We start from the raw sequence: 13,122 nt of genomic DNA on the forward strand, positions 1-13,122 counted from the left end.
CAACCAGTGGCATTCTGCTGGAAGCGTCTGTTGCAATAGAGCAATTCCTACTGAACTATGATCGTGGTTACCAATGGTCCTGAAATAATGGGTGCATACTTCACGTGCAACAGTTAGCAGGAGGCATGGCTGGAGGATTTACCACTGTCTGTGGAGGTGGATAATAGCCATTGCACTGATGTTACCTCCACAGAAAACCTCTGCAGATGTTCCACAGCCTCCACCCTATGATTCTGCCCAGACACTGAGGATGGCCACTAAGTTCAGGATTGGGATCATTGTGTACATCACATGATGGATTTCTATTTAATAATTAAAATGCCAAGAGAGTGGGTAGGTGACAAATGGGTACATCACTGCAACTGATAACACTACATATCTCTTACAGAATTAGCCAATGATTTTTATTAATATGCCACACACAGCAAAAAATATACATTCAAAACACTCAACACATTATTCCTATTTAGACAGACAGACAGACACACACACAAATCCATGCTATTTTGAATGTTTTTCAACCATTACAAGAACATTAGCTGAGCTAATGAAACAGCTGGCTGGATTACTGCTTCCACAATATAATCCATACTCAAAAGCAGTTTTTTCTCAGACCTTTTAGTGCAAATTAGATAGTTTATAGGTCTCTTTTGTGCATTGCTCCTATAATTTTGTGTCAATTGGTGTCACTTTCATTTATAAAATCTCAACTAAATCAAGACAATTACACTTAGCAGTTACATTTCTTCCACTCAGAGCTGTATGGTAATATTACAGTTGCTGGTTTGAGGCCAAAATTGTTAAATGTTTGATAGAATTTTAAAATCATTCAGAGCTACACAATTGGCATTGTATAATTAAACATTAAATAATCTAAGTAATAAAAATCATAGGTCAACTGTCTCTCTGTATCTGACAGCAACTTTAAGTATTGTCTCACTACTTCCATATTTGTTCTTTCATCGGAGGAATGTCTGTCTTTGAAATTAGGAAACTTCAGCTCTGCTGGAGCACCTATCAATTGCAAAAAATAATTGGCATCTTCCTCTAGAGTTTCGAATTTTCCTATGAAATCATAGTTGATGAGGCAGGGATAGCAGAGTTTACTAATCTGCTCCCAGTGTATGTCCATTCCTACTGGGCGCTGGGAATCTAACAAATACCGGACAAATTCTTTGAACTTCACACCTGATCCAGTTTTCAGTGCCTCTTCATGTGCATTAAGTCTGTATTTCTTAATAATTGCCTTTCCAAACACTGGGTGGTAGTAGCTGTTTGGATGTTCAAATTTATCCCTGAAGGCAGACACCAATCTTTCCATGGGGTCACGTACAAATATGGTCTTGGTATACGTATTTAAACGTGTCTGTATCCCTTTTAAGTCATAACTGTCCAATTTCTTTAGATGCTTTCCGTAGTGCACAGCATCATGGCTAATACTGTATGCTGAAGAGGCAAGTCCATTGAGCACCATCAGAATCCTTTTCCAGTTGGAACAGCCTGCTTTAGGCACTTCACAGTATAAGATTTTGTGTCTATCCTCCACGTATATTCTGGATACCATACGCACTAGATGAGTTCTGAGCTGGTTGTCACTGCTGTATTTTTTACAGAAGTCATAAAGAAAATATCTGCGTTTCTCTTGAGCTTCATCTATGTTTTTCCATCTGTCACCTTTGATTAAACTTTTATTTAAAGGGCGCATCACTGGTGGTAAATTCACTTGTTTAAGCTGTTTTAGAAAGGCTTTAGTCATCTTCCGCTGTTCAGGTAATTGATTCACCAAGGAGCTGGCTATCTCACCAAGAGGACTGGCTTTCTCCTTTGAATGTCTGCCCATGATTACAGTTGTCTGTCGCTTGTTGAGGTTAGCAGCAGCACTCTGATTTTTTGGTGCTGTGGCAAACTCCTCTGGGTGCGAGAGCTTGGAATCCTGTAAACATTAAAAGAATGAAAATTTAAAGCATATATCATCATTCACTTAAAGCATTATTAGTCTGCAAAAGCAGTAGGGGTATGAAAAATACATTTTGTGCTAGCAGCTCTATTTGAGATGGGGAAGGAAACTCACAGAACAGGTTTACAGTCACTCTTAGATACATCTAATTTAGTTATGAGTTGGGTTAACTGATGAGAACAATATATGCTTTTAAGTTCAGCTTGTTAACACCAGATCCTCTTAACCACATGGGCTCCAGTAAGTCAATCAAAATGAGTATCTTTTTGAGATTCAGAACAGCTGTACATAGGGAGGTTGATGCACCTGCCCAACCTTGCTGGCTTTAACCATTAGGCCCCTTTCTGGTGTTAGCAAGGTTGAGAGCCCTAGTGTAGACAAGCTGATAGCCACTGAAGCCACTTTAAACCCTGGGTTTATTAGAGCAGCCCAGAGTAAGACTCGTCAGGATAGTGCTTAAAACAGTGTTAGCAGGTGGTGGGCTGACTACACTACGGTTCCTGAAGTTCTGAACATTGTTGGAATTGAACTCTGTGTAGCAGCGGTGACAAATGTTTAGAATACTTCCTAGCGCAGACAGGCTTTAAGTGGCTGTGAGCAGTGACTCAGTGATAGCTTAGGCAGATACTCTGAAAGGATTAGTGCAGAGCTTTCCAAACATTTTGCCTGAATTTTCAGCTTTATTGCTTCCCACGACCGCAGACAGCAGGAAGTATGTCAGTACAAAATGGCATCTTCCACACTGTGTGACATTGCATGCCCTGTATGTGCAAGACCATGCTGTGCGGAGGACGCCATTTTGCAGCGTGATCTTGCTCACACATGCGAGGTCACGCTGTGTGGAGCAAAATGGACTCCTCTGCACAGTTGGGATCACCACGACCCTCTCTGCTGATGGTGCAACCCCACTTGGGGTCTCAACCTCTAGTTTGGGAATCACTCGATTAGTGTGTGTGAGGAGGTGTTACAAGATGTTACAACCCGTGTTTTAAAAATCTCTCCTAACAGCACTGGAATTGTGAGGTCTATAGGAAAACAATGAAGTCACCTTTAAAGGATTTCTAACCTTTGCCAAAAATTGATGATTCACAAGGTAGTTGGTTTTGTTTTTCACAATGGCTCTTAACTGGGTTTTTTGAAAATTGGCAATTTTGGGGCTACTTCAAATATAAAGTAGTGCCGCCTCTTTAGATTATGCATGACACGCATGAATTTGTAATTATTTATAGAGAGAGTACTGGATGGTATAAAGCTTGTGAATACCATTTTGAAACTGAGCCTACAGATATGTAAGCAGTTTCAAGAAGAGGGAGCCTACCTTGCCATATGATCAATGAGGAAAGTGTTTCCAAAAGGGTCATAGGGGAATCAGCCAGCTCTATATTGCCTCAAACTCTCACAGATGTAAAGTGTCTTAAAGGGCTCTGCTCTTATTTCTCTATTTGCCAATGTAAAATTATTGTATAGAATTCAGTGAAAAGTTAGTGGTTGGCAGCGTGCAATTTAGTATTTAAAGAATTACAAAAAGGCACTGGATTGCGCTCTGCTTTGGTCTTATCCATGATTTAAAAAAAACAAAAACCTTTCATATTAGACAGATGCATATATTTAGAGATTGAGACCAAGTTTTTTGCCTAAGAATGGGGAGGATTCAAGAGAGTGGTGCAATCTAAGAGCAAAAGAGGCCCGAAGCAGGGAATATGGAAGCAGTGAATGATTGTAAGTTCATGTGGCATTTAGATATCCCAGTGAATGGTGGTGAAACAATGGAATTTTTCAATGCAAGAGAACCACAACCATTGCGGAATATAATGTTCTCTCAGAATATAGAGAAAGTAAATGCTTTTGGTCACAGTGGAAAAGTCTGTAATTTAAAAGATGCAATTTTGTATAGGAAATAGGGAAAACACACCTAGCACGAGGTGCAGGTAGATGAGTCTATACAACTAGTATTAAAATTATGCAATGATGTTAAAATAATTGGACACTGTGGGGTTACAAAATCCTTAACCAACCTCTGAGAGAATTTTATTTGATAAAACACAGAAACAACATAAAAATATGGTGCTTTTGGTGAAAGGAGTGAGGGGACTAACATCTTGGGGGAGAGGGTATCTCCAATGGGCAGCATGATTATTGATGTTCTTGCTCATGCTTTTGCCTAAGATAGAGTCTGACTGACTAACAGTACCTGATGATTTCGGTGTTTTCGAAACTTAATAAAGAGAGAAATCAAGAGGTGTAATGGTATCTCATGACTCCTCGTATTTGATCAGCAGCTGAGGGCCTAATGCTTTGGAAGAGGAACAAAGGAATTTGGATCATTTGGACATACATATACAAAAATATGTTTGACAGAGCAAATTTGAATACCCTTAGATAAAGTATAAGAGTTTTAAGTAGTGTGATGGAAGATCATATGGGGAAACTTTTTATAACTGGAGAGCTGGCTTGTTTCCATCAAATCAAGAGAAAGGATAGACTTCCTGAGGTGACTACAACCTTGCTATGGACTCTATTCAGTTCTGACTCAAGAAATGGTCCAGTTGGGACCCAAAACCAAGATCAAAGCTATCCTTGAGGACACTCAAAGGCGCTACAAGAGGAGGACAGGATTTCAACCTGGTTACCTCAGAAACTGAGAACACAAATGTAGGGACCAATGCTGAAGCGTTTGTGACAGGAGTGAATACTCCATTGGAGCAGGATGGGCTGAGCCATTCGGAAGAGCCTCAGGTAACACTTCACAAGAACAACTTACACACAGCAGGAGTTACTTGAAAGTGGTCCCCTCTTAGCAAGCTGAGAAGAAGAAAAAGGCTCCAAACAGATATGGCGGTGAACAAAGACGTGGGGGAAAATGATGACATCGGAAGTTTTGGGAACAAGAGAAGGATTGTGTAAATATGTAAACTGCTTTTTAATGCTTTGTTAATTTGATTTTCTTTTCCTGTTGTGTTCCATAGTGGATTATACTGTAGAGATCAATAAATAGTACTGTAAGCCTCCTGAATAATGAAGTGGTTGCAGTGTTTGTTGTTATAAACTCAGGGTAGTCAATAGGCAGACCGTTGGCCAAATCTGGACTGCGAGATACTTTTGAAAGGACCCCAAAATCTTTTTATTTATTTATTGTCATTATTGTCATTTATTTTTTATTATTTTCTCTGGAGTCTGGACCTTGACTATACCTGGGCCAAGAAAATTGGACCTTAACAAAAAATAATTGACTGTCCCTGCTATAAACTATACTTAAGAATGAGAATTGAGGGTGGGTGATTTTTAAAGGCACAAATGGCAGTTAAGCATCTAATTCTCAAGAAACTCTCCCCTGGAACTCACAGAAGAGATTAACTACCTCTGCATGTGTGATAAATGAAGGGAGGGGGAGGGAAGCTCCCTTTTATGAACACCCAACCAGACAGTAAGCTACAAAGTCCCTCTTGGTCGCTGTTCTCTGCTTGCTTTATGTGTAAAGGGTTAACAAAGTCCCCCAGGTAAAAAATAGGGGCACCTGATCAAAAGAACCAATGGGAAGGCTAGAACTTTTTAAAATTGGGAAAGCAGCTTTCCCTTTGTGTCTGTGATTGTTCTCCAGAGAACGGAGACACAGCAGCAGCAATGCTGTAAGCAGCTTTAAGCCAGGTATGATCATAAGTCATCAGATCATACCTAAAGCTACATATCTGGAACTCCCAAATGTGTAAGTAGATTAGGAATGTTTAAAAAGACACGATTAGGGTTATTTCTGTTTATTTTTTATGGCTAATGGACTCCTCTGTGCTAATCCCAGATGCTTTTGTTTGCTTGTAACCTTTACACTGAAACCCCAAGAAAGCTATTTTGGGTGCTTAATTTTTGGAATTGCTCTTTTAAAATCTAGCAAAAGCCTAAATTCCAGATGTATTGTTTTCCTTTTTGTTTTTAATAAAATGTACTTTTTTTAAGAACAGGATTGGATTTTTGGTGTCCTAAGCGGTTTGTGCATGTTGTTTGATTAGCTGGTAGAGACAGCTAATTTCCTTTGTTTTTCTTTCTCAGCTCTTCCCCAGAGGGTAGGGTGAAAGGGCTTGACAGTACCCCACAGGGAGGAATTCCCAAGTGCGCCTTCCTGTGTCCAAGAAGTTTTTCTGCATTTGGGTGGTGGCAGTGTTTACCAAGCCAAGGTCAGAGAAAAGCTGTAACCTTGGGAGTTTAATATAAGCCTGGAGTGGCAAGTATTAGTTTTTAAAATCCTTGCGGGCCCCCACCTTCTGTACTCAAAGTGCCAGGGTTGGGATTCAGCCTTGACAGCATGTATACATAACTGAGTAATGAGCTGGGTTAATTGGTGAGAACAATAGATGCTTTTCAATTGGATGAACTGTGCTTAAGAGAGAAGTTACATCAATTTTTTTTTTAAATTGCAAAATAGTAGTATACATGAAAGAGCTTCATGCCACATGTGCTCCTCTTACCCTCTTCTCCCCTACCCTGTCCCTCTCATCTCTCTTCCTTTTTCTTTCCATGTAGCTTATCCCCATCTAACTAAACCTATCTTTAAAAAAAATTGTGAAACTAACATGAAATTTGCAGCCATCACACTGTTCACGCTACATATGTGTTATACTCCTTCATCCACAATGTGTCTGTCTTGTCTATTTCGATTGTAAGCTCTTTGGGGCAGGGACCATTCACTACTCAATGTTTGTACAGCACCTAGCACGACAGGGTCCCCTGTTGGTTTGCCCTTAGGTACTACTGTAGTATACATGATTAATATTAATATGATAATATTACCCATGCAACACTGGCAAATCTAGCTATTGTGGCTCTCATGGAGCTGGGAGCATTGACTGAATGACAGTCCAGCCACATGCTCTGGAAGAATTTTTATGGTTTTGGGGCAGAGTTAGATCCATGTGAAATGGGATAGTGTTTGTGTGAGAAACCATTAGCTAGCTGGAGGTCACAACATTACCCCTTTCTGGACTTCTGGGAGCTGCAAGTTTTGCTGCTGCTTTTTTTGTTTGATATTCATTTATTTACAATGAAACAACAGGAACTATGTACATATTCCAAATAGAAGTAGATTGGGAAAGAATAGTCTAAAGTTTTTGTCCACCCATTTCTCTGTCAGAAAGGAAATAATTCATTCCTGGAGTGAAAATCTTTCCTGGGCTCTTTGAAGCCAGAACATTATGATCAAGTTTTTCAAAAGCAACCAGTGATTTTGCATGCTTAAATGTTTGGGTGCCCAGACACTCGCCTCAAAGATGTGAGCACCTGCCACAGAAAATGCTGAGCACCCACCCTCAGCAGATCATGCTCTGTCAGTGTGCCTTGAATTGGGCACCCAAAAAGTGAGAGACCACAAATCACTGGCCACTGTTGACAATCTTGGCCATTATCTGCATTTATAAAACACAAGCCTTTGGGTGCAATTATAATTTTTTAAAACACTATTTTAAAAACCTGCCAACAATAGTCAGCAAGCAGATAATCCCCAGATTAGTCACTAGGTATAATGTTTTCAGAAGTCTGGTATCTCCCTACAGACGTGAGAGCTACTGCTTCACTGTTCCTGGGTGGTCAAAAAAACAAGAAACCATGGACTCTAATAGAATGCGAAAAGAAACGAGTTCTAAAATCATGGTGGAGGGCACAGAGTCTCTTGTCGAGATGTTTTGACAACTTATGCTACAGGTTGTGTACAACTCATCTGACAATTACAGTTAATTGAAGTGTTGCCTCCTGTGCATTCTCTCTCATTACTCACTTGTGTTATTTGACACATTTGAAGGGAAGTTGTGGAGTGGCCATGTGTCTGATTTCGGTGGTAATGCAGAACAGTAGATCTAACCCTTGTTTCCCTTTCGCTAACCAGACAAAGAGAAAGATTTTAAAAATAGCTTAACTAAATACAAAGGGAAGGATTTTAACATGGTCACAGTAAGGTATTTGGCTACCTGCCATTCAGTGAATGTGCTGAACAAAAGGAATTTTGGGGCTGGCTGGATTGGCGCATGTAGTTTTTCCTCATTTTTTAATTCTTTTAAATACCCCACTCCTCACTCATTCACAAAATGGTTTCTCCTTACTGTAGTAGCAATAAGCTGCAAAGACCCACATTTATGTACATGATGCTGTCCTTCCTCTCAGTGCCTTCACAAACCACCGGGTGGAAAAGATAGAAAGACTAATGCTAAGAATGGTTAAAATTCATCCAGTTATGTGATGTGGTAGTTATAGAACACACTAGGAGGATCCCATCTCTACTGTTCTCAATTATAGTATCCTGCCATGCAAAAAATATAATGATGTCTTGGGAAGGGTGATATTCCAGGGCCTGATTTTCAAAAATGTAATGAGCTGTAATACAGACACCATTGTGCCTCAAATATTTTAGTGCTGGTTCTTGCTCTATTAACAGGAATAGTAAAATTAAGAGCCCAACAGAAAGAGTGGATCTGAGTTTGGGAAAAGAGTGGATCTGAGATAGAGAGGGAAAGAAACTGTTGTGTAGTGTTCTTCTGCATTGCTAAATAACTACAATTCCGGGGTCAATGAAGTGGTTTTTGGTTGTCAAAATTTAGCTACAGTATCATCTTGTACACCATCACACTCTCCTTCTCAAATGTTCTTTCATCATCAGCTTGAGCTGACTGCATGAGTAACCTGGGAGTAAATTTTACTGTAGGTCTGTGGTACCTGCATCTGCTTATTATAGGGTTGAGTTAGCCCATATCTCCGGCGAAGAGAATGGGATAATCTACTGGTGCTATATCTCTGAACAGCCAGTAAATACTTCGTCAGTTGTTTTTGTGCATCCAACACTACATTGCATCACTTATGATCAGAGCTGGCTAGAAAACATCTCTCACAATGAAACTGATAAAAATCAGAAAGTATTGAAAATTTGTTTGCATTTTCCGATCAGCTCTATTTCTAAGGAGGCTTGTGTTCACGAAGATCAAGACTCCTGCAGAGTTGTACCAGGGACTTAGAAAAAAGAAATTAAGTTAGGTAGTGCATATTCATAGAAGTTTAGTTATTACAGGGAAAAAATCAGTGACACGATAGAAGTAGGAGCTACAGTATAATGTGAGGTTGGAAAACTAACAGATGGAGCTAATACATGAGTCATAAACTTATTGTTTCAATTGAGAGTTTCAATCCAAGATAATCTCAAGCGCTATGAAAGCTTAGTAACGGCTGAAAAAATGTATATACAAGGACTCTCCAATGCTTCCAATGGGGGGATAGGAAGGGGACTGGTAGGTCACTGAGTTATTGCACACTCTTTTTTGCCCGAGTTCTAATCCTGATGTAGGTCATAGGTAAAAATTAGTTTGGTAGCTTTTTCTCAGTCTTCATTGATTTAAATCATGAAATGACCACATAATTTGGCACAATTAGAAGTCTCTCCTCAGAAAAGGTCAGGATTGTGATAGCCGGGGTCAGAATTAACATGCATTAGCAGTGGTATGTGGAGGGCTTGCATAGCACCTTCCTCCAACATATTAGACTGAAGCCACTGTGATTATAGATACATAGAAATAAGTTCTATAAGCCTGCTAAGAGTAGTGGCTATTCACAGTCTTTTGGTACCAGGAAAATATTTGCCAAGAATAAGTGGCCATGGTCAGAGAACAATTATTACAACAGACCCAATAAATAAATATACACATTCCTCACATAGAAATTCTGCAGTCTACTGTCAGTGAGCTTAAACAAATCCCTGTAACAGCTCTTGAAAGAGACTGACTAACTTACAAAGAGTTGGCCACAGATGTACAGTAAAAGATTGCTACTCTTTTTGGTATCTTATTAACTTCACTGACTTACAGTTTATTAAGGGTAAGTCTCTGATGAGAACAATATGAAAACTACTGGCTCATGCATTCTATATATAAATCAAGGGCTGCACTGACAGGAAGGGGGGTGGCATAGCTCAGTGGTTTGCACACTGGCCTACTAAACCCAGGATTGAGTGTTCAATCCTTGAGGGGACCATTTAGGGATCTGGGGCAAAAATCTGTCTGGGGATTGGTCCTGCTTTAAGCAGGGGGTTGGACTAGATGACCTCCTAAGTCCCTTCCAACCCTGATATTCTATGAAGGGGAATTGGTGGTACTCTTCTCTCAAGACTCACCAAGCTCACACATGTCCTGACACCTCCCTGGTCAACCCTTCCCTTCTGTCCTCTTCTCATCCCCTCTGGTTATACCTCTCAGTCACTTGTTAGTGAGGCTCTCTTTCTGCCAGTCTTCTCTGGAATCCTACTTTTTCCAAAAAACTCTGCTTATAAATTCAAAAGGCAATAGCCACCAATGTATTAAACTGTGTTTTAGAGAGGAACATTTTTGTTTCACATTTCTGTGGACAGATACCAAGTGGAAGGGACTTGAAACAGGATGCTGTGCCTTTCTTGTCTAGGTCACTTCTTCTAACCTGGCACAGGGACGCATTGTGGAAATGCTCTTACCATTTGAAGGCTTCCAGGGGTCTGTATAAAAGGAGCTAGTGGTTTCAATCCAGAGGGAAGAAAGATGGTTTGTGGTTAAGACTGGTAATCGAGCTCTGGGTTTAATTCCCACCTTTGCCACAGCTATAAAATGGGGATGATGCCATGTACCTCACAGCACTGTAATAGTCATTAGTACAGCACTCAGATACTACAGTGGTAGTAAGGAGATAACACTATAGGAACTAGGTAGCAATATCACAGAATCCTCCATTATAATATATATTAATTGGTATCTTTGTGGGCACTCCTCAGCATAAGCACCAATATCAATGAATCAACACGTGAAATCTCCTCTCTCATCTCTAGAGGTTGTCCTCTAGATCAGAGCCGAGGCATCTAGTCTAAGTAAATGTGTTCTCCTGTTGCTTGGACTGTTCCTATTCTGTAAATGGAAGAGGACTTAAATGAATATTAAACAACACCAAATACACATTCAAAAAGATTTGTTGAAGATATATTTGGGGTGTGGGGTGGAGACACCTTTGCACAGTTACAAGGGACGGTAGTTTGATTTTTCTGTAACTTTAGCATGATAATTCAGATGCTGGAACTCCTGTTGGTATCTGTTTCAGGTTCCTGAGAAAAAGCAGGGCAGCAACGAAATGGGCATGGGGTGAGGAGTAGATAGTGTTTGATATATTTATTTACAACACTGATAAGGTTGTCCGATGCTTCCTATTATAAGATCCTGTTTGCAGTTGCTTATAACTTCACCAGACTAAACATTTGGGCTGATATTTTCCATGCTAGGTGTGTGCCTCAGGGTGAATGTTGAATAATTTCAACCAAAACTGTTCAGACACTTCAGTGTATTTTAGCCGTTTTCTCAGTTTTGCCCATGTTAAAAAATTCTGGCAATCTTGTGTTTGAAAATCTCTAGCACCCTCATGCTTTGGAGCAGGGACTTGAAATTTGGCAAGGAAGTGCTCTTTGGGTCAAGGATGCACATTTTGCTGTCTCTGTGAAAATCCACCCAAATTTGACCAAATTATAAGCCTCTGAAAAACTGCAGTTTGTATATGCTCAAAGGAAACTTGCTAGAGTTTAACAGCTAAATTCCACAAAGATTCCATCCACTATAGTATGCATCTGCCTGGGGCTGAGCAGGTGGTCACTAACTTTGTTTTCATTTTCTTGGTGCCCAACTTCAGACCCTGGGGTCTGATTTGCAGATGTGCTGGGCACTCACACCTGCGACTAAAGTCAGTGGGAGCTGCACTTTGAATGCATAAAATGCTATGTAATGAAAAGCACTCTGAAAACTTAGATCCCAGGCATCTCAAATTGGGCACCCAGAATTAGTGGATACTTTGAACCTCAATTTCTCTGTACTTCAGTTCCCCATTTTACAGAGGTGAAGATAAATTCATTTGTGAAGCACTCAGTTTCCATAGTGACAAGCCCTATAAAAAAAAACCCATGAGGAAATTAATAACTATGTCTTCAGAGCAGGGTTTGAACAGAGTGCAGTAAATAAAGTGTGGGAGCACACCTGAAACAATGAATAGAAAACAAAATAATGAATAGCTCTCATTAAGTGAGCACCATCTGTTCTGTGCATTGAATGAGGTAGGGATACTATGGAAACAATAGTATAGTATCATGTAATTAAAGACTTTATCATAATGCATTTGCAAAAGTGAGCCAAATTAAGGTTGCCGGAGAAACCTTAATTCTGGCATTTTCTAAATGAGTGCTTGACTTTGCATCCTTAATTTCTTTTTAACAATGTTTTTGGGTGTATAATATCACCATATTTGGCCTGCTAAACCCAGGATTGTGAGTTCAGTCCTTGAGGGGGCCATTTAGGGAACTGGGGTAAAAATCTGTCTGGGGATTGGTCCTGCTCTGAGCAGGGGATTGGATTAGATGACCTCCTGAGGTCTCTTCCAACCCTGATATTCTATAAAATCTATATATTATCAAAATACAATGTAGCAAATACAATTCTGACTACATCTGTTACAAGTGGTTCAAAACTATTTCTGTAACATTTGTATTACTCGGCCAGAGTTTTCTGATATCAGGATGCTGCCAACTAATAGGAAGTGGTATTTCTGACAAACGTCACAATTTTACAAAAAAACCCGAAACAGCTATTTCAGTATCTGCAGTATTCTCCCTTGTATTTCGCTATGCTGATTATCCAAAATAGAGATATAGGCTCACAGGAAACCTGATCCGCTAATTCAATACAACCAGCAAGCTTTTGCATATGATCACTATATGTCAAATTACCATCGTGATTCTCACGCCACCAGCATACATCACTATCCAGTAAACCACATCTGAATCAGTGCAAAAGAGTCCCATCAGTTTGGTGTATGATTTTAGCTTGTTGCATTTTCATTTCAGACTCACTAGTAGGTCAATATATTTGACCAGCGTTGTTTGTCAAACTTGCACTCTTGTCTCTATACAAGGCTAAAATCCATAAGCAGAGGAAAGTAGCCTAAGCAACATCAAATGAAAATTTGACACCAGATAAGAGGATGATTTGAGTTTCATTATGGAAAATGCTATAGAGATGACTCTAGTGCTCTAGGCAAGCAAAAATATTTCATGCCTACAATGCAGTAGTTGGCATACTGCGCACACCCCTATTATATATATATAAGGACCTTAGATCTTAGGAAAGCATAAGTTTTTAGGCAAT

General features: G+C 39.8%; 1 protein-coding gene across 6 annotated transcripts in view; it reads right to left on the reverse strand.

The window, feature by feature from the left end:
- Positions 1-408: 408 nt before the first annotated feature.
- CHST9 (carbohydrate sulfotransferase 9) overlaps positions 409-13,122 on the reverse strand; it is a 189,872-nt gene continuing 177,158 nt past the window's right edge. For all 6 annotated transcript variants that reach the window (XM_030552963.1, XM_030552961.1, XM_030552962.1 and 3 more), the window contains one exon: positions 409-1,933. In XM_030552963.1, the coding sequence (XP_030408823.1) occupies positions 836-1,933 (1,098 nt within the window). In that variant the 3' untranslated portion in view covers positions 409-835. The remainder of the gene's footprint in view (positions 1,934-13,122) is intronic.

This window comes from Gopherus evgoodei, chromosome 2, assembly GCF_007399415.2.
Source record: "Gopherus evgoodei ecotype Sinaloan lineage chromosome 2, rGopEvg1_v1.p, whole genome shotgun sequence".
NCBI classification, from domain to species: Eukaryota; Metazoa; Chordata; order Testudines; family Testudinidae; genus Gopherus; species Gopherus evgoodei.